The sequence below is a fragment of the Peromyscus eremicus genome, chromosome 3 (genome assembly GCF_949786415.1).
Source record: "Peromyscus eremicus chromosome 3, PerEre_H2_v1, whole genome shotgun sequence".
Classification (NCBI taxonomy): domain Eukaryota; kingdom Metazoa; phylum Chordata; class Mammalia; order Rodentia; family Cricetidae; genus Peromyscus; species Peromyscus eremicus.
In genome coordinates, this window is record NC_081418.1 from 51983323 (window position 1) to 52003582 (window position 20260).

The 20260-nt window shown below is 41.6% G+C and overlaps 1 protein-coding gene across 2 annotated transcripts in view; it reads left to right on the plus strand.

The window, feature by feature from the left end:
• Mgam (maltase-glucoamylase) overlaps positions 1 to 20260 on the plus strand; it is a 142134-nt gene that overhangs the window by 113366 nt on the left and 8508 nt on the right. For both annotated transcript variants that reach the window (XM_059256576.1, XM_059256577.1), the window contains 19 exons: positions 2789 to 2941; positions 3301 to 3501; positions 3859 to 4013; positions 5011 to 5179; positions 5427 to 5523; positions 5866 to 5978; positions 7140 to 7265; positions 8280 to 8408; positions 8647 to 8757; positions 9042 to 9104; positions 14144 to 14278; positions 14681 to 14768; positions 15533 to 15671; positions 16616 to 16749; positions 16877 to 16911; positions 17002 to 17118; positions 17492 to 17640; positions 18245 to 18329; positions 19491 to 19547. In XM_059256576.1, the coding sequence (XP_059112559.1) occupies positions 2789 to 2941; positions 3301 to 3501; positions 3859 to 4013; positions 5011 to 5179; positions 5427 to 5523; positions 5866 to 5978; positions 7140 to 7265; positions 8280 to 8408; positions 8647 to 8757; positions 9042 to 9104; positions 14144 to 14278; positions 14681 to 14768; positions 15533 to 15671; positions 16616 to 16749; positions 16877 to 16911; positions 17002 to 17118; positions 17492 to 17640; positions 18245 to 18329; positions 19491 to 19547 (2256 nt within the window). The remainder of the gene's footprint in view (positions 1 to 2788; positions 2942 to 3300; positions 3502 to 3858; positions 4014 to 5010; positions 5180 to 5426; positions 5524 to 5865; positions 5979 to 7139; positions 7266 to 8279; positions 8409 to 8646; positions 8758 to 9041; positions 9105 to 14143; positions 14279 to 14680; positions 14769 to 15532; positions 15672 to 16615; positions 16750 to 16876; positions 16912 to 17001; positions 17119 to 17491; positions 17641 to 18244; positions 18330 to 19490; positions 19548 to 20260) is intronic.

The following is a 20260-nucleotide window of genomic DNA, read 5'->3' on the forward strand; positions in this document are numbered from 1 at the left end:
GGGGCTCTCAAAGGATGACAGCACCTTTGAGGCCTGGTGGGAAGGTCAGACTAAAGGGAAATATGATGACATTTGGGAGATAGTCTGAGCTGGAATGAGTCAGGGAGCTTGTGGGGCAAGGATGATAAAAACAAATGGTTTGGGTTTGTATTTTTTGTCTCTCAAGAGTCCTGCTCTCTTACTAACTTTATTATCATATATAGATACATATAATATATACATATATAATATACACACAAACAGGTCATCATTTGCTTGTGTGTATAATACACACACACACACACACACACTCACACACACACACACCGAACACATACACATAGCACAGAAAAGGAAGTGGGGGCCTGTTCAGATGAATGGGGATCTAAGAGCTAATGGCCAATGCTGAGGCCTAATGAGCTAAATTTTTGAAATATTTTTTAACTTTGTTGAGATAATTTCTCCCCCTGATTTCATCAGTATTAAAACTCTCACTCCAACACATATACACATTTTCATGGCATATTTAAAACAAATTTGAAGATCTTATCCAAATTGTTATTTGTTAGGTTAGATGATAACAAATAATTCTTTACTGGAAAGTAATACACCTTATCTACTAGACAGAATTGTGTTGCGTTCCTCCTGATATAGGGAGAAATCCTCCCCCAGTAACCTTGAGCACATGTTGTGCAACTTCTGGATTGGCATGTGTGATGGAACCATCAAGTTTTGGGAAAATAAGTCAGTTTATACCTCTATTGTAATGGCATATTATCATATGTGAAGTTTTGTCTTGAATAAAATTTTCAGGATGAGCACATATTTAGGATGCAGACACCATGAAATAAAGTGGTATGTTGTTGGTTTTATAGTTGTTGGTGTCCAGAGCTTAGTAAAATTGCTGAGCACAGCTTACTGTTCAGGGTGGGAAATGGACCTATAAAGATGATGTGTCAGGTGAGATTCATTAGTTGAATATAATGAGACATCTCCAAAAGATTAAAAAATCTGACCATTTTGTCATTCTGTTGAAACTAGATGATGGAGAGTGCTGGCATGTACTTAGCAGTTGAAGGCTGTAGGGACTGAGGTCCTTCTCTCATGATCGCAAGCAGCTGCTTGGTTCTATCACAATGCCCCATTCTAGGAGAAATAAAAAGGGAAAAACAGAGTAAATGATAAGAAAAGATAGACAGTAGAGGTTGGCAGAGGTAAAGATGAAGGAGGAAATCCTTGAGTGGAGAAAGAAACACTTACCCAGCTGCTGTTGGTGAACTTGATGCTAATTTCCCAAATCCAGAGCTGTAATTCATAGACTATAATGTAGTCCTCACCTGAGAGCTTTGCTCTTCAAAAATGAAATACTACAGAAGGACATGTGGTTTACTGATAAGACAACAGGAAGTATGCTCCACAGTGGGCCCCACTTTGCCATAAAAGGAAAGTAGAGCAATTCAAGTTGAGATATCAGAATCAGCCAATCCAAGAACTGAGAATAGTCTCATGTTATCACCCTGACAATCCTGTGTATGTAGGTAGCATCTGGGACATCCAGTTCTAAGTGGAGATCAGTTTATTCTGGAGGAAACATATCGTTAGATTTTGGAGGGTCTTGGGTCATAAACTGCAAAGGTCATACTTGACTTAATTGTCAAAGAGTCTTACAATGGTCCTTGAAGCAAGGCCTTGTTAGAGATGGTGGTGGAGGGTTGGAATTGGTAGTATGGGGAAAGCATCAGATAGAGAGGAAACTGAGAGAAACATGACAGTTCTTAAAATGTCACCTAAGAAAAGTGAAAGTGTTGAAGAAGAGTCAAATATTAAAAAATAGAGAACATATTGAATATTTAATTTGATGAGTAGGATATCAGAATGTTTCAAGATTTAAGCAGATGAGCTTAGGTAAGTGTTAGGTATGGAAGAAAATGTGATAATTTTGTCCCAACTCACCAGGTTTCCAATTGATTAAACTGAAAGTCAATAAATCCATCTACTTTGTTTAAGATCTCATAGAAATATGGGAATGGGAGCTCCCTCAGTTTCTTTTCTTGTTGTTTTGATAAAATGCCCTGACAAGAGCAACTTGTAGAGGAAACACTTATCCTGGCTCGTGGTTTAAAGGAATGGTCCATCATGGTGGGAAAGTCAAGGTGTCGGGAGCTAAGCAACTGGTTGCATCATCTCCACAAACATGAAGCAGAAAGCAGTGAATGAATACTGCTGTTCAGCCATGATCCCAGCTGGGAAATAACACCACTCAAAGTGGCAAATACTCCTTTAATCAATGTAACAAAGATAATTTCCCACACCCAAGCCCAGAGACCCATGTTCCAGGTGATTCCAGTGTATGTGAAGTTGACAACACTAACCATTACAGGAACCTGGGCCTGTGATTGACATTGCATCTTCTCCATGTGCCCCTCACTGACAGGGACATTGCTTTGGGGAGTGAAGCACAAGAAGAGAAGCTAAATTCTAGAAGAGCAGAAAAGAGTTTCTGTAACCAAATAAAAGGGACAGATAAGTCAGGGAAGGAATGAAAAGAAATGGTCACAGCAGCTGTAATTTGTCCCAATTCTTACACAATATGATGAGGAAGATTCTAGTGGAGTAAGGGGACTGACATTTCCCTGTCACTGGTGGTAGTCCCACCGACTAACATGCAAGTCTTCCTGCAAGCCAGTCATATGCCTTGCATTGTTGACACTCTGTTCTCATTTCTGCTTAATTTTCTAAAGGTATTTTCAGATTGCGTAAGGACTTTGTTCCTAATGAAGAATCTCTTGTGCCTTGTCTGCTCCTACAGGTTGCAATTATTACGGGTATCCAACTTCTCCTGAAAGAATCCTATACAGTGGAGTGGGATGACAGCATAAGGGACGAGGAAAAGATAGACTGCTATCCAGATCAGGATGCAGCTTCTGAAGCAAGCTGCACTGCCCGAGGCTGCATCTGGGAGGTAATCTGAAAGCTGAAAGTGTTCATGTGCACAGATATCTTATAAATGTTTCATGAGCACAGCATATCAGTATACTTTTGCATACACTGAAATCCCAAGGCAGAAAGGACCTCTTCAGGAATCTGGGGAAGTCTGGAGCATAACTGGGGGCAGGACTGGGATATTTTAATAAGTATATTTCTTGAAGACCAACTATTAAAATATGTTACATATAAAATCACACACACACACACACATGTGCGCTTGCACACACACACACACACACACACACATTTTCTTCATGTAAATTGCCTTTTCTAACTCTTTCTATTTGGTAACTCCAGATCCCTGCTGATCTAGGATATTGACTCTCTTTTCAGGAATCCAGCTCTTCTGGGGTCCCTTATTGCTACTTTGTCAATGAGCTGTACTCAGTCAGCAATGTTCAGTATTACTCAAATGTGGCCACAGCCGACATCTCCTTGAAGCCTTCTCCTTATAGCAATGCCTTCCCCTCTACACCCGTGAATCAACTGCAGCTCCGAGTGATCTACCACAAGAATGAAATGCTGCAGTTCAAGGTAAACACAGTGTGTGATCGGGTGTAGACAGGGCCTTTCTAATCCTGTTGCTCTTTGCTAGTCAAAGCTGCAGAACCTTAAAAGAAGTTTTGTGAGTACTTGGGAGGTAGAGGCAGGTGGATCTCTGAGTTTGAGGCCAGCTTGGTCTACAGAGTGAGTTCCAGGACAGCCAGGGCAGTTACACAGAGAAACTCTGTCTCAAAAAACCAAAAAGAAAAAAAAAGTTTTGTGTTTAAATTTCCACGGTAAAATACACTGTATTTTAACCAAATGCAGAGAGAAATAAGACCCTTGTAGAACAGTATTACAGAAGTTATTCTCTCACCTGTCTCTTTAAATCCATTTCCTCTGGCTTAGATCTACGATCCCAACCACAGTCGGTATGAAGTCCCAGTGCCTCTGAACATCCCCGATGATCCAATCAGCACCCGTGACGACCGTCTCTATGATGTCCTCATCAAGGAGAATCCATTTGGGGTTGAAATTCGCAGGAAGAGTACAGGCACTGTAATGTGAGTGGGTCCTGGTCTGACTTGGAGTTCCTGCTTTCCTAAACAGTCCTTACAAGGCTCATTGTCATTGCAGACAGCCTGTCTTAAAGTGTCACAATACCCATGACCAGAATCATGAGGAAGCAATTTCCTCTTGGTCTATTCTTAGGGGAAGTCTTCAATATTCTCAGGGTGATTACTAAGGCAGTTGCAGAGGGAATATATCCAACAAATATTTCATGACTTCCTTCGGGCTCTTAGGTGTTATTGTGCAGATAATACACACAGGAACCCAGTATGGGTGTAAGCATGTTGCATAGGAAAATGGGCTTGACCAAGTTATAGGGAGGTCACTGCTTCTGATACTGTGGTCTGAATATTTCTTTCTGAGGGGGAAGTGTCATTTGAAATAGAAGCTGGATGAGGAAGCACTTAACATGGAGTTCCTGGTGGGGGAAGGAACATCTTTGATAGAGGGAAGACAGAGAACATAAAGCACAGCCAAGAAAGTTGGCGTGTCAAGAAACATAATTGGGTGAAATCACTGAAGGATTAAAGTGGGCGATAAAGCAGGGGTGCAAGGTGGGTTATGGAAGAGGAGCAACATGGAAGCCTTGGTGAGAAGTCACTGAAGAGTATGAGCAGAGCTGTGAAGTGATGTGGGGTCTCTTCGCTCACAGTCCTGGATGCCTGCAGGTGGGCCCTCAAGGAGCAGGAATGACAGGGCAGGTGTGGATGATAGCAGTTGAGGTGATGAGAACAGCTTGGGTTTCGCCTTATAGAGAGAGCACTGAGGAAGGCAGTGATGGAGGAAGATGGGTGAAGGATGACTGTTGGGCCATTAATGGGGGCATTGGTGATTGTTTTATGCACATAGATTTGTGTTTTGTTTGGAGGATGACCTAGCTCTGGTGGTATGAGGAGAATCCAGAGCTCTGTTATCTTTAGGAAGACAGCTGCTAGAAGCCACCAGGGAGCTGATTTTCCTTTTGAAAATATGTCCCTTCTCCATCTGCAGCTGGGACTCTCAGCTCCTGGGCTTCACCTTCAATGACATGTTCATCCGCATCTCCACCCGCCTGCCCTCCACATACATCTATGGCTTTGGGGAAACTGAGCACACAACCTTCAAGATAGACTTGAACTGGCACACGTGGGGCATGTTTTCCAGGGACCAGCCCCCGGGGGTAAGGACAAGGTGTTTGGGTCCGTGTTCTGTCTCCTCCATCCACACTGTGTGCCTTGTGATGTTTTTTTCCAGACTCCACATGCTTGTCACCTTCTATTGCGAGGAGGATGGACATCTTTTTAAGTTCCCCTTTCCTCTGCTGTTCTTACCAGAAGATTGACTCAACATAACAATCAAGTTTCTCTTGAGTTTCTTTCCCATGCACACAGTCTCCTAACCTCTCTTCTTTTCCTTATGCCTCTCAGTACAAGAAGAATTCCTATGGTGTCCACCCTTACTACATGGGTCTAGAGGAGGATGGCAATGCCCATGGAGTCCTCCTGATGAACAGCAATGCCATGGGTAGGATGAACCTCTGTCCTCTTATTGTATGCCAATGATTCTTGAATTGCTTTAGAATATATTTGACTTAGCTGTCACTACAGATGAAATTATAGTCTTTGTGGATTGGTTTTCCCTTTCATTGACCCTTTATATATATTTTAATTATATCTAATTTACCCAACTTTTATTTGCAATCCAGCTAGTGAGAGCTTTCATTTAACTTCTACAATTCTATATGCACCTACTCCAGAATATCTGCTGTCAGTGTGTTACAACTGAATAGAGAGCAGGTGAGGATTCCAAGGTTAATATTCTCAACAGGAAGGATTTCATCATGTTGACATTTTCTTGTGTTTCCAGATGTGACATTCCAGCCCCTGCCTGCCCTAACATACAGGACCACAGGGGGCATTCTGGACTTCTTTGTGTTCTTGGGCCCAACTCCAGAGCTTGTCACTCAGCAATACACAGAGGTAGGAAGAAAAGCATTTTTGAAATAAGTATGTTGTATATATGTGTGTGTTCATACACTCATAATGTGTTCCAACCCTAATATACAGGATTGCCATATAATGTAACTGTCATATGGTACCTAAATTTGATGGTCTTTCTCAGGAGAAGGTATAATATGGGATATGGGAGAGTGGATATATTCCTACAACTATTAAAAATGATTGAAGAATAGCAAAGTATTTGTGGTAACTAGTGGTGGGCTAGTGTGGTGGTGGAGCTATGGTAGTAGTGATTTTGATGATGTGGTGAGGGATGGTGATATTGAAGGTAGTGGTAGTACTATTGGTGAAAATGATTGTGAGAATGGTGACTGTTATGGTGATAATGGTAGAGAGGAAGTCAGAACATGAGGTGATCATGAAAGTGATTGTAGTGGAGTCGATGTTGGAAGCTGAGAGAGTGAGGTCATGACAGTGATGGTGGTTGTAGGTATGATGATGTTTTGGTAGGAGTGGTGCTGGTAATGATGATTGTGTCTGTTGTGGCAATGGGAGTTATCATGATGGAAAATATTACATCATCACATTGTCATGCTGGTTACAGTGTGGTGACAGAGACAATTACTGTACTTGTGGTGGTGGTGGGAGTCATGGTCACTGGGAGTTATAACATTGTTGGTGACAACATCAACAAACATGTATGAAATATCTACTGCATGTGTTACTTAATGCATGTGAGAGGGTGTTACATATATGAAGCTACTCAGTGAAACCAACATGGGATTGCTCCTACTCTTAGCTTTGATTTACAGGTTAAAAAAAACCAAAAAAACAAAACAGAACAAAAAACAAGTGCAGAAATGTCACATAGCTGCCCAAGGTCACACAATCAGCAAGACCTAGAGACTGTATTCTAAATTAGTTGTTTCCCTTTTTGTAGTGTGTTTTTAATATTTAAATAATATATCTAGGAATCTGAATAAAAGCAGGTTTTGCAGAACTACTGGAAAGTGTGCTCTGAGAAGCTGTAGGTTTTCTGTAGTGTGTCCCAGGAGCTCCACACACCCCTCCACTTAACTCTCTGGGTTTGAATTTGGTGTCAAATTGGGTAAAATATTCTGACTTCATATTCAACTTTCATCCAGCTTCTCCTCTAACATTCTAATACTTTCTATTTTCTAGTTGATAGGTCGGCCTGTGATGGTACCTTACTGGTCCCTGGGATTCCAGCTGTGTCGCTATGGATATGAGAATGATACTGAGATCGCCAACTTGTATGATGAGATGGTGGCTAAGCAGATTCCCTATGTATGTACATGTCATGGTATCATGGTTGCTGGCTCTGCAACCTCAGAGCTAAACAAATCTCTGTGTGTGTGTGAATTTGTGAGATTTTTGTAAGGTTCTGCAAGCATATGAAGTGATTCATTGCTTCATATTGATCCTGTTGCTACTGTATTGTAGGTGGTGGCGTTGGCCCTGTGGATCTTGGGGCACTGGTAACTCAGACTAACAGTGGGGACCTAGTGCTGGCTCAAGGAATTCAGTCATAAAGTTCTTTTCATAAGGATAAAAGGTTTCTTTAGTAGTAGTTATGCTTAACTGAGGGAAAATGAACCCAGGTTAGTCAGAGCATTGTTTGTAAGGCCTCATTCAGGCTTCCACCTTTCTCAGGCCCTGCAGCACAGCTCTAATAAAGGCAGGTTCCTGGCCTCATTTCCAGTGGGAATTCAAGTGGAGGCAACCTCTCTCACTTGAGGGCAAGAGGCTCCCAATAGGACTGATCTAGGGACCGGTTTTTCATATTTATTCTATTTTATCTAGATATTGTTCTGGTCTTCATATTATTTTGTTAAAGTAAAAGAGATCATGAAATACATCGTCCTAATAAGAAAATTGTGTCTGAGTACCCTCAATATTGCTTTTCCACAGGTATTGAATGGTTTTGCTTTTTTTTAAAATTGATTTACAGCAGACTTACTGTCCATTTTGTATTAGTACATGGTTTATATTTTCTATGAACAAGAAGCCTGATAAGGGAAATCACCACAACCATTCCCTACAGCTTTTCTTTAATTTTTTTTATAACAGTCTTTCCAGATAGGAGTTATCATTAATCTTACTCTGTTTGTTGTTGTTGTTGGATTAAATATTATTTTCTACTTTTGGGTGTTGGGTGAAGTCACATGAAAAAAACAAAACAGAAAATATCTCAGAATCCAAACCCATAATATGACATAGCTAGGTCTGGGAAAGGGACATTGCCTTCTGGAGCCTTGACTGGCCCCACCAGCAGCCACTGCTTCCTTCTGTCATCTGCAGGACGTGCAGTACTCAGACATCGACTACATGGAGAGGCAGCTGGACTTCACCCTCAGCCCCAAGTTCTCTGGGTTTCCAGCCCTGATCAATCGCATGAAGGGCAATGGGATGCGGGTCATCCTCATTCTGGTTAGTTTGTGTGAATGTGTAGGCTGTGCTTGGGACAATGGATGGGCTTGGTGGGGATCACCTTAGAGTGTCTGTCCTCTCCTGTTTCAGGAGAGAAATAAAGGTGTAATTGGTATAAGTGTATTTCTGGGAGTCAGGGAACTCTACAGTGAAATTACAACTGGGGACTTCCCTTTTCCACCCCCCTTCTTTGTAATCCTCAGTCTGAACTTTCACCTGCCTTGTGTTCTGATCACAGGACCCAGCCATTTCCGGCAATGAGACACAGCCCTATCCTGCCTTCACCCGGGGTGTGGAGAACAATGTCTTCATCAGATATCCCAATAATGGAGACATTGTCTGGGGAAAGGTATGAGCTTTGTGTTGATCCAGCGAGACTCATCTTAGGCCAGGCACCCTGTTAGTGTGTTTGAGGATGTGGTTTTCACTTATTCCAGTTGGTCTTTGTGCTTTTAGTTTTCATTTTACAGTCAATATTTATTTGTTTATTGACAACAGTTAAGAGCTTTAGGGAATCCACTTTTCGGTGGATTGAAAACTGAAGTCCTATGGCTTATGGCTTATAGTTTTGTAGGAAATTCTGTGTAGGGCAAATTGTTTGAGGCATTTCTGTTGATGGTTTTCTGCCCACAGGTCTGGCCTGATTACCCTGACATCGTTGTGGATCCCGATCTAGACTGGGACAGTCAAGTGGAGGTAAAAGGCACTTTGTGATTTTGAGTGAAGTCAGGATTACCTGGAAAGGGAAGCCATACCCAGAGTTCTAGAAGTTCCCAGAAGTAGTACTGGGCATACACTTGTGACCCATTTCCTTCCTGTCATTTGTGTCCTGATGACCTCACACACACAATTTTCTTCCTCTTGATGTTTCATCTCCAAGTGCAATGTCAGTATTGTTGTTCTTAAGACCTAAGACTCGGAGAATGTAAGTTACTTGTCCACAGTTATTTTTTATTTAAAGTTTTTTTTTTCCATTTTACATATCAACCACAGTTTCCCCTCCCTCCCCTTCTCCCAATTCCCTCCCACCTTCCCCCACCCCCATCCTCACCTCAGAGAGGATAAGTCCTCCCATGAGGAGTCAACAAAGTCTGGCATACCAAGTTGAGGCAGGACCAAGCCCCTCCCCCATGTATTGAGGCTGAGCAAGGTATCCCTCCATATGGAATGGGCTCCAAAAAGCCAGTTCATGCACTAGGGATAAATCCTGGTCCCACTGCCAGGATCCCCACATACTGCCCAAGCCACACAACTGTCACCCACATTCAGAGGGCCTAGTTATTGATAACATAATAATGATTTCAAATCTAAAGCTGCCAGAATCCAAGGGTCCATGGACTTTCAACTGGGAAATACCTCTAAGAAGGTTTTATTTTCTCTGAATTAGTTCCTTTTCCTGTGCATATCTCTTTTAAGTAGTTTTCAGTCTTTATCTTTAATCAATTAAGACATTTTTCTGTGTGTATGGTTTTCCCCTACAGACAGGCTTCTCCATCTTCATACTTACAAATCTTGCCTCTGACTCCCTTTCTGCTTTGGGTCTCAATGTTGTTTTTACCTCTTCATCCTAGCATTTCTTTATAAATTTGCTTTTTCCTGGGAACAAGTTCTTCCTTGTAAGTGATCCAGGTATACTAGGCTCTGAACCGATTCTCCTCCCTCGTCTTCATTGGCATGTGTTGGTTGCTTGAATGAATTTGTGGCTCTTCCTGCTCCTGTTAGTATTCTGGCCAAGGTGTGCATCCTCTTTGGTTTCTTCTCACTTGTTTGATTGTCTGATATCTGAGTAGGGTCCTTAAGGTGGGGTGGAACTCTCCCAGAGAGCAAGTACCTGACCTAACCTTTATTCTTCTTCAATATAATTATTCTTTTCAGACAGGAATTTGTGTTTGTGTGTGGTGTGTGTGTGTGTGTGTGTGTGTGTGTGTGTGTGTGTGTGTATGTATGTGTGTGTTCTTTTCCAACTTTTCTAGAGAAGTGAGGAAGAAAAAGAAAAGGCCTGTTTATTTGGGACACCTGGCCAGGGGTGATTAAGTAAAGAAAGTCATGTCTATATGGTCAGTCAGTAGTATAACTTACAGTATTTAAAAATTCTGTTGGGTCAAGAGTTAACCACTTCAATGTTGTTGTGGGGACAAAGCACAGTAGCTGTAAATGCAGATGATAGCCATGCACAAAAGCCCAGAACCACCACCTCTTTGGGAAACTATTCATGTACAGATTTTAGCCAATGCTCAGGGATTTCAGGGATATAGGAGAAAAACTTCAGTCACCAGCAATGGGACTGGTAGGAATTATGACCAATATTCATGCTTTTTACGGAGGAGTTGGTTTTTAAGGTCAAATTCAGTCCTAGAGAGAAAGCCATATATTCCATAGAACTGGCATGCCTGGGGCCCAAGGGTTTAGGCTTGAGATAGCTCCAGTGTAGTAGGGAGAACATTTGTTAGTGCAAGCCAGAGATGCCTAGTTACTGGGTTTTGATCTCTAGTATAGTAGGGAGAACATTTGTTAGTGCAAGCCAGAGATGCCTAGTTACTGGGTTTTGATCTCTAGTATAGTAGGGAGAACATTTGTTAGTGCAAGCCAGAGATGCCTAGTTACTGGGTTTTGATCTCTAGTGTAGTAGGGAGAACATTTGTTAGTGCAAGCCAGAGATGCCTAGTTACTGGGTTTTGATCTCTGACCACCTTGGTCACTTTGACAGCAATAGCACTGCAGATGTCAAATGAAATCCTCAGACTTAGGACTGAGCTTCATGGCTATTGGCTATACATCTTTATTTTTCTGTCAGTAGATAGAGTAGAAAAGTACAGAAACAGACTGTTTATGTTCAATTTCTATTACTAACAAGAATCTATCTGTCTATCTATCTATCTATCTATCTATCTATCTATCTATCTATCTATCATCTATCTATCTATCTATCTATCTATCTATCTATCTATCTAATTTTATCTTTTTTCCTATCTATCTGTCTATCTATCTATCTATCTATCTATCTATCTATCTATCTATCTATCTATATCTTTTACTATTTGTTAAGATATTGAGAAAAATCCTTAGCTTCCTGCTCTTTCCATCACTTCTCTCAGAAGATCACTTGAATCTAGCAATTCAGTCAGCTCATGGGGACACTGGCTAGAGACATTCAGGCACACAGGTTCTATGCCACTTAATTGCTGACATTGGAAGAGGTGCTGTTTTATCAGTGCTAGGACTGGCTTATAAGAGCTACACTCCATCAGCTTTTACAGGCAATTCTGGCCCTGATCTCTAGACCCCTGAAAATCTGTGAACAGTGTTGATAGTGCAATGACTTGTGGATATCATGTGACATCGAATGTTTAATGACCTGGAATCCCATAGCTCTGAACCAGGTAATTCTTCACAAAGAATTCTCATGCCTTAAATCAGCCTTGGTAAGAAATACTGCAGTATGATGTCACATAAAATATTAAGACTGTCCTAAGTTACTCTTGGACAATAGAATAATCAGAAGCAACACATAGTTTGTTAGACCAGTTTTATGAATCTGGTGAGGAAGAGCTCACTGATACCTAGATCTGTCATTGCTGAGACTCGTATTAAACAAACAAAAACAAACAAAACAGCTAAGAAGCCTATGGACAGAAGGCTTGCAGCATTAAGGCCCAAACATTTAATGCTTAAATGTAGAACTGGATCCAAGAAATACATTTTGGTATCTTGCAGTGGACTATGGTAAGCAATCATAGGGCCTGTCACACAGATACTCAGGACGTCAGAAATTGAAGACCCAGTCAAGGGAGAACTGATGTTATCTGGTAAGAGTTGGCAATAGAAAGAATACGGCAGAGCCAGCTCATTGGACAATGGTAGGTCGTTTTCTAAGTACACAGGTGAGGATGATCAAATATGATCTCACTGTACATAGTGAGATTTAAAAAAAAAAACAACACAGCCAGCCTACTTTCCCACTTGTATCCCATAAGGGATAGAATTTTGGCTCAGACATAGCTGATAATTCCTATTTATTCATATTCCCTCTCCTCTCCCTCTCTACATGGCATGTATGTCACCAGTCTGAGTTTGATCTCTTGTTTGTCGTGTGAAGATACTTTGTCTACCATCGTTTCCTCACAAAAAGCCACAGCAGAAAGCCACTCCTCAAGTTCCCCAGTGCAGTGGCATCTTGCTCCCCCTTGCCTCCTGAAGTCAGACCTCTGAGTCCTAATCCCGTGCTGTTTTCTTCTGTGCATCTCTGTTTTGTGTTCTGTCTAGACATTGAACCCTACATAGCCTTAGCCTCCAGACCAAGCTTTCTGCTTGTTGTTCCCACCCTCTCACTGTTGGCTCCCTGATTCTTAGCTCTTCGACTCTTGTAACACAATGAATAACATAGGGGAGACCATTTATTGAAACATATCAAAGACCATAACGTCCCATAACAAGCAATACAGAAAGATATATAAGCTTTTATGGATATTTGCTGTTTCTGAGTGGCATCAATGCACATATAATTAATGAGAATTTATAATCATTAAAAATTACTTCTCAGGTTCTAAGATAATTATGATAGGGAATATAAAGATCGATCTAAAAATACTTGCCGAAGTCCTAGCTCTCTAAAGCTCTCAATGCAAATAAGGAGTGATACCCTGGATCCAATTTCAATATAAACATTGCTTTTATTACTTGAGAGCCGATAAAGAGTAAGGGGGTGGGGAGCTTCCTCCTTAAGTCTTCTTACTCTGATTAGCATAAAGTTGGGGTTTTTATGTGCTCTTTGGAATCATGGATAACAGAGATACATAGAGGTTAGTCTGCTACCATGAATTCTTATCTCATTTCCAGGGACCAGTCTTTCCTTTTTTTCTAATCTGGCACTCCATACCAGAAAAATGACTTGCCACCTACAGATTCTCACTGGCTCCTTCCTTGTCTCTGGAGAGTTATTAGGAAATAAGGGTGCAATTGAGGACTGCATGAAATAGAAATGGGGGTACACTTAAGGACTAGTGTAGCCAGAGTGTTTCTCAGTCCCACCGGGCCCCACAGTCCAGACAAATCTCTCTCACCCACAGTCCCACAGCCGCTTATAAAATAATCACTCAGAGGCTTATATTAATTACAAACTGTATGGCCTATGGCTTCAGCTTCTGGCTAACTAACTCTTTCATCTTAAAATAACCCATTCCTATTAATCTTTATGTTGCCATGTAGCTATGCCATTACCAAACTGCTGGCATCTTGTTGCTACTTCTGGGGCAGCTGGCATCTCTACCAACTCTGCCCTTCTTCTCTCTGTATCTTTGCTTGGATTTTCCTGCCTGGTTCCATCCTGCCCTGCCACAGGCCAATGCAACCTTATTTATTATCCAATGGGAGCCACACATATTCATAGCATGCAGCTCATGGATTTCTTGAACTAGAATGGGTATCTACAGCATAAAATGGAAATGGGGATGCACTTAAGGACTGGGCATCTATAGCATGAAATAGTAAATTCAGAGGGATAACATGAAAAAAAAGCAGTCTGTGGATACTTTACAAATACTGGGAAGGAGGGTGTATAATTTGTTGTGCTTATTTATCTCTGCACTTAATGTTTCTAAAATAAGCCAAGAACATATTATTCATGCTACCACTATCTACCACCACATAGCACAAAGGTTTACTTGAGTTACATTCTCAGGAAATATCTGCTATCGATTGGGTTCATTTGTAACAGGTGAATTTTGTTACTTTTACAGCAATATCGAGCTTATGTGGCCTTCCCAGACTTTTTCCGTAATTCCACTGCCACATGGTGGAAGAGGGAAATTGAAGAACTCTACACCAACCCACAGAATCCAAATAAGAGCTTGAAGTTTGATGGCCTATGGATTGTAAGTGTGTGTATGTCTGTGTACACATGGATAGCTGTGAGTGTGTATGCGAATGATAGTGGTTTTGAAGTAGTCCAGAGGATGATGATCATTCAGGAAGACTGTGGGTGTACCATCCTGTGCTTCCTCTGACAGAGAATAGAGCAGCTCTGATCCCACTTAGTCCTTAGGACCTCTGAAATGCCTACTGCCAAGCTTCTGGGGTGATTGTTGGAAATGCCTTGGAAACTTGCTTGACCTGGAGGGTTAAATTGCTCTTTCTAACCATCCCCAGAGAATGATGATTTTCCCAGGGAAGCATGTGTAAGGACCACTAGAGTTTGGCTGCTTTATTCATTATTCCCTTGTCTCTGACAGGATGTAAGTATCTTTATGAGTAAACTACATATCTGACATTTGTAGGATATGAATGAACCTTCCAGCTTTGTGAATGGGGCAGTTCCTTCTGGCTGCAGCGATGCTACTCTGAACCGTCCACCCTACATGCCACGTAAGGATCCTGAGTTTTGTCTACTTGCTGAGCAATGGCTGGAAAGATGAGCTCTTCTGGAGCCCAGCAGCTAGCAATTACCTTCACCAGCAAGAGCAGGTCCTCATTGATTCTGCTCATCAAGCACTTTATCCAGATGTGTGTGTATGCAAGAACCATGACCTCTGGGCAAATTTCAGTAATCAGTACAGAAAACATCCAATAGTGGTAGTATCTGCAAAGAATTCTCACAGATAAATTTGTTAGTTCTTCAGACTTATGTTAATTTATCTATAGAAATATATTTGCTGTCAATGGGTATAAAATAGGGGCTTCTCAGGGAGTTGATGAAATTTAGAGTTATATTGTTTACATATGGGTCCTATAAATTATTCTATGAGTTGTGTGATATTCCTTAGGTTATGTGATATTTCTGAACCTCAATTTTCTATGCAAAAATTCTGAAAACCCTATATTGGAGATATACTTTTTACAGGAATTATAGAAAATGATTTGTACTTTCAAGTCTAGCTCAGGGCTTGTTCCATAGTAAGTGTGTGATAACTTGGGCTCTTTCCAAAACCACCAGTTTCTCCAGTGGACTTGGTGTTGAAAACACCGCAGGAATGTTATCATTCAGTGCTAAGTACTGTTCTCATGCTCCCAGGGAAAAAGACAGGCCCAGGAGAGGTCCCGTTAGTCTTATGATACAGATTTTACAATATAGAAAAGAGGCAGCAATGAGGAGTATCAGAGCTGCCTTTCACTCTTGAATCCTCCCTCAGATTTGGAAGCCAGGGACAGAGGCCTGAGCAGCAAGACACTGTGCATGGAGAGTGAGCAGATTCTTCCAGATGACTCTCGAGTGCGGCATTATGACGTACACAGCCTGTATGGGTGGTCCCAGACCAGACCCACCTACGAGTGAGTGGCACACTTTTCTCCAGTTGACATTATCAGTGGGGATGGCCAGTAATTGGTGTGACTTCCCAGTATTTTTCCTTCCACTTTCCATTCTGAAGATTAAGAAGAATTCAGTGATTACTCGTCTAGACCTGTGGTTCTCAACCTTCCTAATGGTGTGACCCTTTAATACGGTTCTTCATGTTGTAGTGACCCCAATCAAAAAATTATTTCCATTGCTACTTCATAACTGTAATTTTGTAACTGTTACGAATTGCAATGTAAATATCTGATATATCTGATGGTTTTAGGTGACTGCGTGAAAGGGTCATGACCCACAGTTTGAGAACCACTGGTCTAAAGCCTTACTTCTTAACTAAAGAGCACAGGAGCATGGAGACAATTCTTTGATTATGACTGGGATGGCAGATTTAAATATGGCAGTGTCTTATCATTGAGAAATTAATAGTCCTTTTGAGGAGCACATGCACAGAGACGGAAACAATTATTACACAATGCAGTTGGTGATGTGATAGCATTAGTTATAAGAGGCAAAATCAAAACGGGGTGCTATAGTCTATTTTATTCTAAAAGTGAATCATGTCTGATATTTTTAGCCATTTTTTGTTGTATGATCTATGAGTAGTCTAGTGAATAAACATAGTCCCACTTGGTGACTTCAATGAATAATACAACTTAAACAATTGCAATCTAGTAAAGGAATTTACCCACTAGCTCAGAAATATAGAAAACCAACATTAAATGAATAAATAGATCTTGTGATAGTTTAACACTTGGAAGCAGTGCAATTGTTTTATCATGTGGCGAAGTTGTTGGCTGATGACTATGAAAAGGTATTATTATCTCTGTTGTCCAGCAGGACCCTAAACCCTAGGGTTTGAGCAAACAAGTTCTGGGCCTTCCCCTGCTCCAACTTCAACTTACCTCCCTATTTTCCCCACCAGAGCTGTGCAGGAGGTGACAGGAGAGAGAGGGGTCGTCATCACCCGCTCCACATTCCCCTCTTCTGGACGCTGGGCAGGACACTGGCTGGGAGACAACACAGCTGCCTGGGACCAGCTGGGGAAATCCATCATTGGTGTGTGGGTTGTGCCCAGGGGCCTCTGCTGGCTGTGGGTGGAGAGGGGAGTAGGGTCCTTGGTGAAGGGGGAGGGGCAGGCAGAGAGTGAGTGCCTGTCCTGACCCTGCTGCATCTCTCCTTGCAGGCATGATGGAGTTCAGTCTCTTTGGCATCTCCTATGTAAGTGTCCTTGCATGCTCCTCCTCCCTAGGAAGGTGGCCTCATCTCTTAGAAAGCTCCCAGAGCTCACTTTGTTTGTTGTTGTTTCAGACCGGGTCAGACATCTGTGGGTTCTTTCAAGATGCTGAGTATGAGATGTGTGTGCGCTGGATGCAGCTGGGTGCATTTTACCCCTTCTCCAGGAACCACAACACCATTGGGACGAGGGTAGGATGTCAGCTTCCTCACATGTATTATGTCACTGGAAATGCTACCTCAGTTTCTGAGTTCAATCCTGCTGCCTGTTTTTCCTAGGGACAACCACAAAACCCTCTTCTCTATGAACCAAATTCTTCAGTATTGTTTTGTTGATTCTTTGTATTTAGGAAACATTTTCCCATATGTCCCATAAAGAGTATCTTATGGAATCATTTTCCCGAGAAAGCTGTCGCTATTTTCTAACTGCTAGGAATACCCTTAAAGTCTCGTGCACCGTTGTTTTTATCCAGTTGTGTAGAAACATTTGTGATAAGCTTTCAGTGACCATAAGTCCATTGAGAGGTATAGCTGGGTTCTGAACACTCTTCTTCTTTTCTTGTAGAGACAAGACCCTGTGTCCTGGGATGAAACCTTTGAGAATATTTCCAGAAGTGTGCTAGAGACCAGATACACCCTGTTGCCATATCTCTACACCTTGATGTACAAGGCCCACACGGAGGGCAGCACAGTTGTACGGCCTCTTCTCCATGAGTGAGTGTCGAATTGGAGTCCTGTTGACCCATGGGTAACTCATTCAACCTGAAGGGTGGGAGTTGATGCAACAATTGAAAGCATCAATCCTTTTTGTTCTGAGCTCTCCAAGTAGAGAGCATACTTTCTTCTCCCTTATAACTGAATTTTATACACACCTCAGATCTTGGATTTTTTTTTAACAAAAGAAGTTTTTAAGTGATACAAAATAAAAAACCTCAATTTCTTCCTTATTTGGACATGCAAAGACCTAATCTTTTGCATAGACCTTTTATATAGACCCAGACCAAAAATGCGTTAACATCATTAAAGTCGGTGTTCCAAGGGGGAATTTGAGGGATGAGGGCCATCCTCATATTTAAAATGTGCTATGGTGAAAGAGAATGGATATATTTTATGGAGTCAACATGCCTAAACACCTTCTGAAGTTTGAGAGAAGTGACTTGTAGGGAGTGTGGTTATATGATCTCATCAAACTAGAGAGAATAAGACAATGCAGGATTCAGCTGCATTTCTGGTTTGAGTTCGGACTTGAGGATTTTTTTAGGGTCTTATACTGGGACTCATTGGGATATGATTGTGACACCTCAATTTCCCTTTTTAGGTTTGTGTCAGACCATGAGACCTGGAATATAGACAAACAGTTCCTGTTGGGTCCAGCCTTCCTGGTCAGCCCTGTACTAGAGCCTGTGAGTATGGAGACCTCAGGGTAGGAGGATGGATAGGAGGACTCCGGCTATTAGGCTGGGTAAACATGGAAAGGAGAAGGCCTGTGTTTGGGGGATCCTGAGATATCTCTCATTCTACCTTTTCTTCTTTTTTTTCTTCTTGTAATTGGGCCAAGAAACGTTAAAAAATTCTACTGGCAATTGAGATAAAGCCAGGCCACCCATGATACCCTGGGACTGAAATGCCAGATCCTCTTATAGTAGAAAGCTCTACCTCTTGGTTCTGATAACTTGGACTCAAAGCTAAGTCCTCAGATGAGTGTTTCCTCACAAGTGCTTCATTTTTCTTTACATTGTCCCACCGATATGGGCAAGATGGAGACAGAAAATTCTCCCTCCCCAGTTATGGACAAAACTGTAGCAAATACTTTTCTCTCCACCCACCCCTACTCTGGCAATTGTTCTTAGAACTGTGATGAACCAGCTCTAAATTCTAGTAACTTTCTCAGTAAAATCAACCACTTAAGTGGCTGCCCTCGGATTGCCTCTCTCTAAAGTTGTCCTCTCTATTCTGCTTCATAGGGTAGTGAAGAAGATAAATAACCTTGTGTTATATTTAAAGATATAATCTTCCCCCTATTTACTAGTATAAGGGGTTAGGGTCAGGTGGGGACTGCAGCAAAAGAATTCAATGCAAGGAGTCATTCCTTTCACCGTGAAAACAAAGTTTGTTGGGCCAACTGCTTTGCAGTAGTATGGTCAGCTCACTGACACTGGGTAGCTCTTTGCTTCATTGTGTAAGGGGTCCTGTAAGCAGCTAAAGCCCTTTTCTTAAAAAAACTTCCTTTGAGAATGATTGGGTCTCTGATTAAAGACCAGCTATTTAATATTCCTCATATCTTACTATACCTAGAAATTTTTCTTTTGCTCCATAGCCGAACATGGGTGTTTGTATCTCTAGAAACAAAGTAGGGTGTTTTTGTAAGGAAAGAGTGATTCAAGTTGCCCATCCCATCTTCCAGTTAAAGAGAGTAGGAGGAAGTGGCCTTCCTGTCATTGCTGTTCTCAGGATAGTGAGACTCCAGGCTGTCGCTTCTGTTGTCACTTTTTCCCCACATGCATTGGCTCCTCTGTCCTAGACAACAGTTCCATTACTGACACCTTGTTTGTGTTGAATTTCAGAATGCCAGAACTGTAGATGCATATTTTCCCAGAGCCCGCTGGTATGACTACTACACGGTAAGTTTTCTAAATGTTTGTATAGCCTGTTAAACAGTAGAGTACAAAGTCTTTGTATCTGACGGATCTCACACCACAGCCCTGGAAACCATGTGTGGTTGTCCTGCACAAGCTGTATAGTTCCTGTGGCCTCTGTTTTCTCATATCCCAGTGGAGTGAGAGCAAGACCAGAGAACTGAAGAGGCAAGCCTCTCAATCAGTGCCTGGCTCACTGCCTGTTTTTTTACATGTGGATTCTATCTTTCTGTACGTCCTTACTATCCACTCCGGTGACTAGTCACCTCTTCAAATTGTGCCATAAAGTAGTTTTTACTTCTGTCTTTTAGTATATATCTGCTTCTATAGTATAGAGTAGTGGTTCTCAACCTTCCTAATGCTTCAGCCCCTCAATACAGTTACTCATGTTGTGGTGACCCCAACCATAAATTTTTTTTTGCTACTTTATAACTGTAGTTTTGCCACTGTTATGAATTATAATATAAATATCTGTGTTTTCCAATGGCTTTAAGTGACCTGTGTGAAAGTGTTGGTTGCCCCCAAAGGGGTTGTGACTCACAGATTGTGAACTTCTGGTATAGATACTCAAGAACAATTCCTTCCTATAATTACTGAGTAAGTGAGTCCTCAAATACATATCCAAACAGCACATGTTCACTTATAAAGGCAACCACAGGGGCTCTCTGTTGCGGATATCTGGGCCATAGTGGTCATAG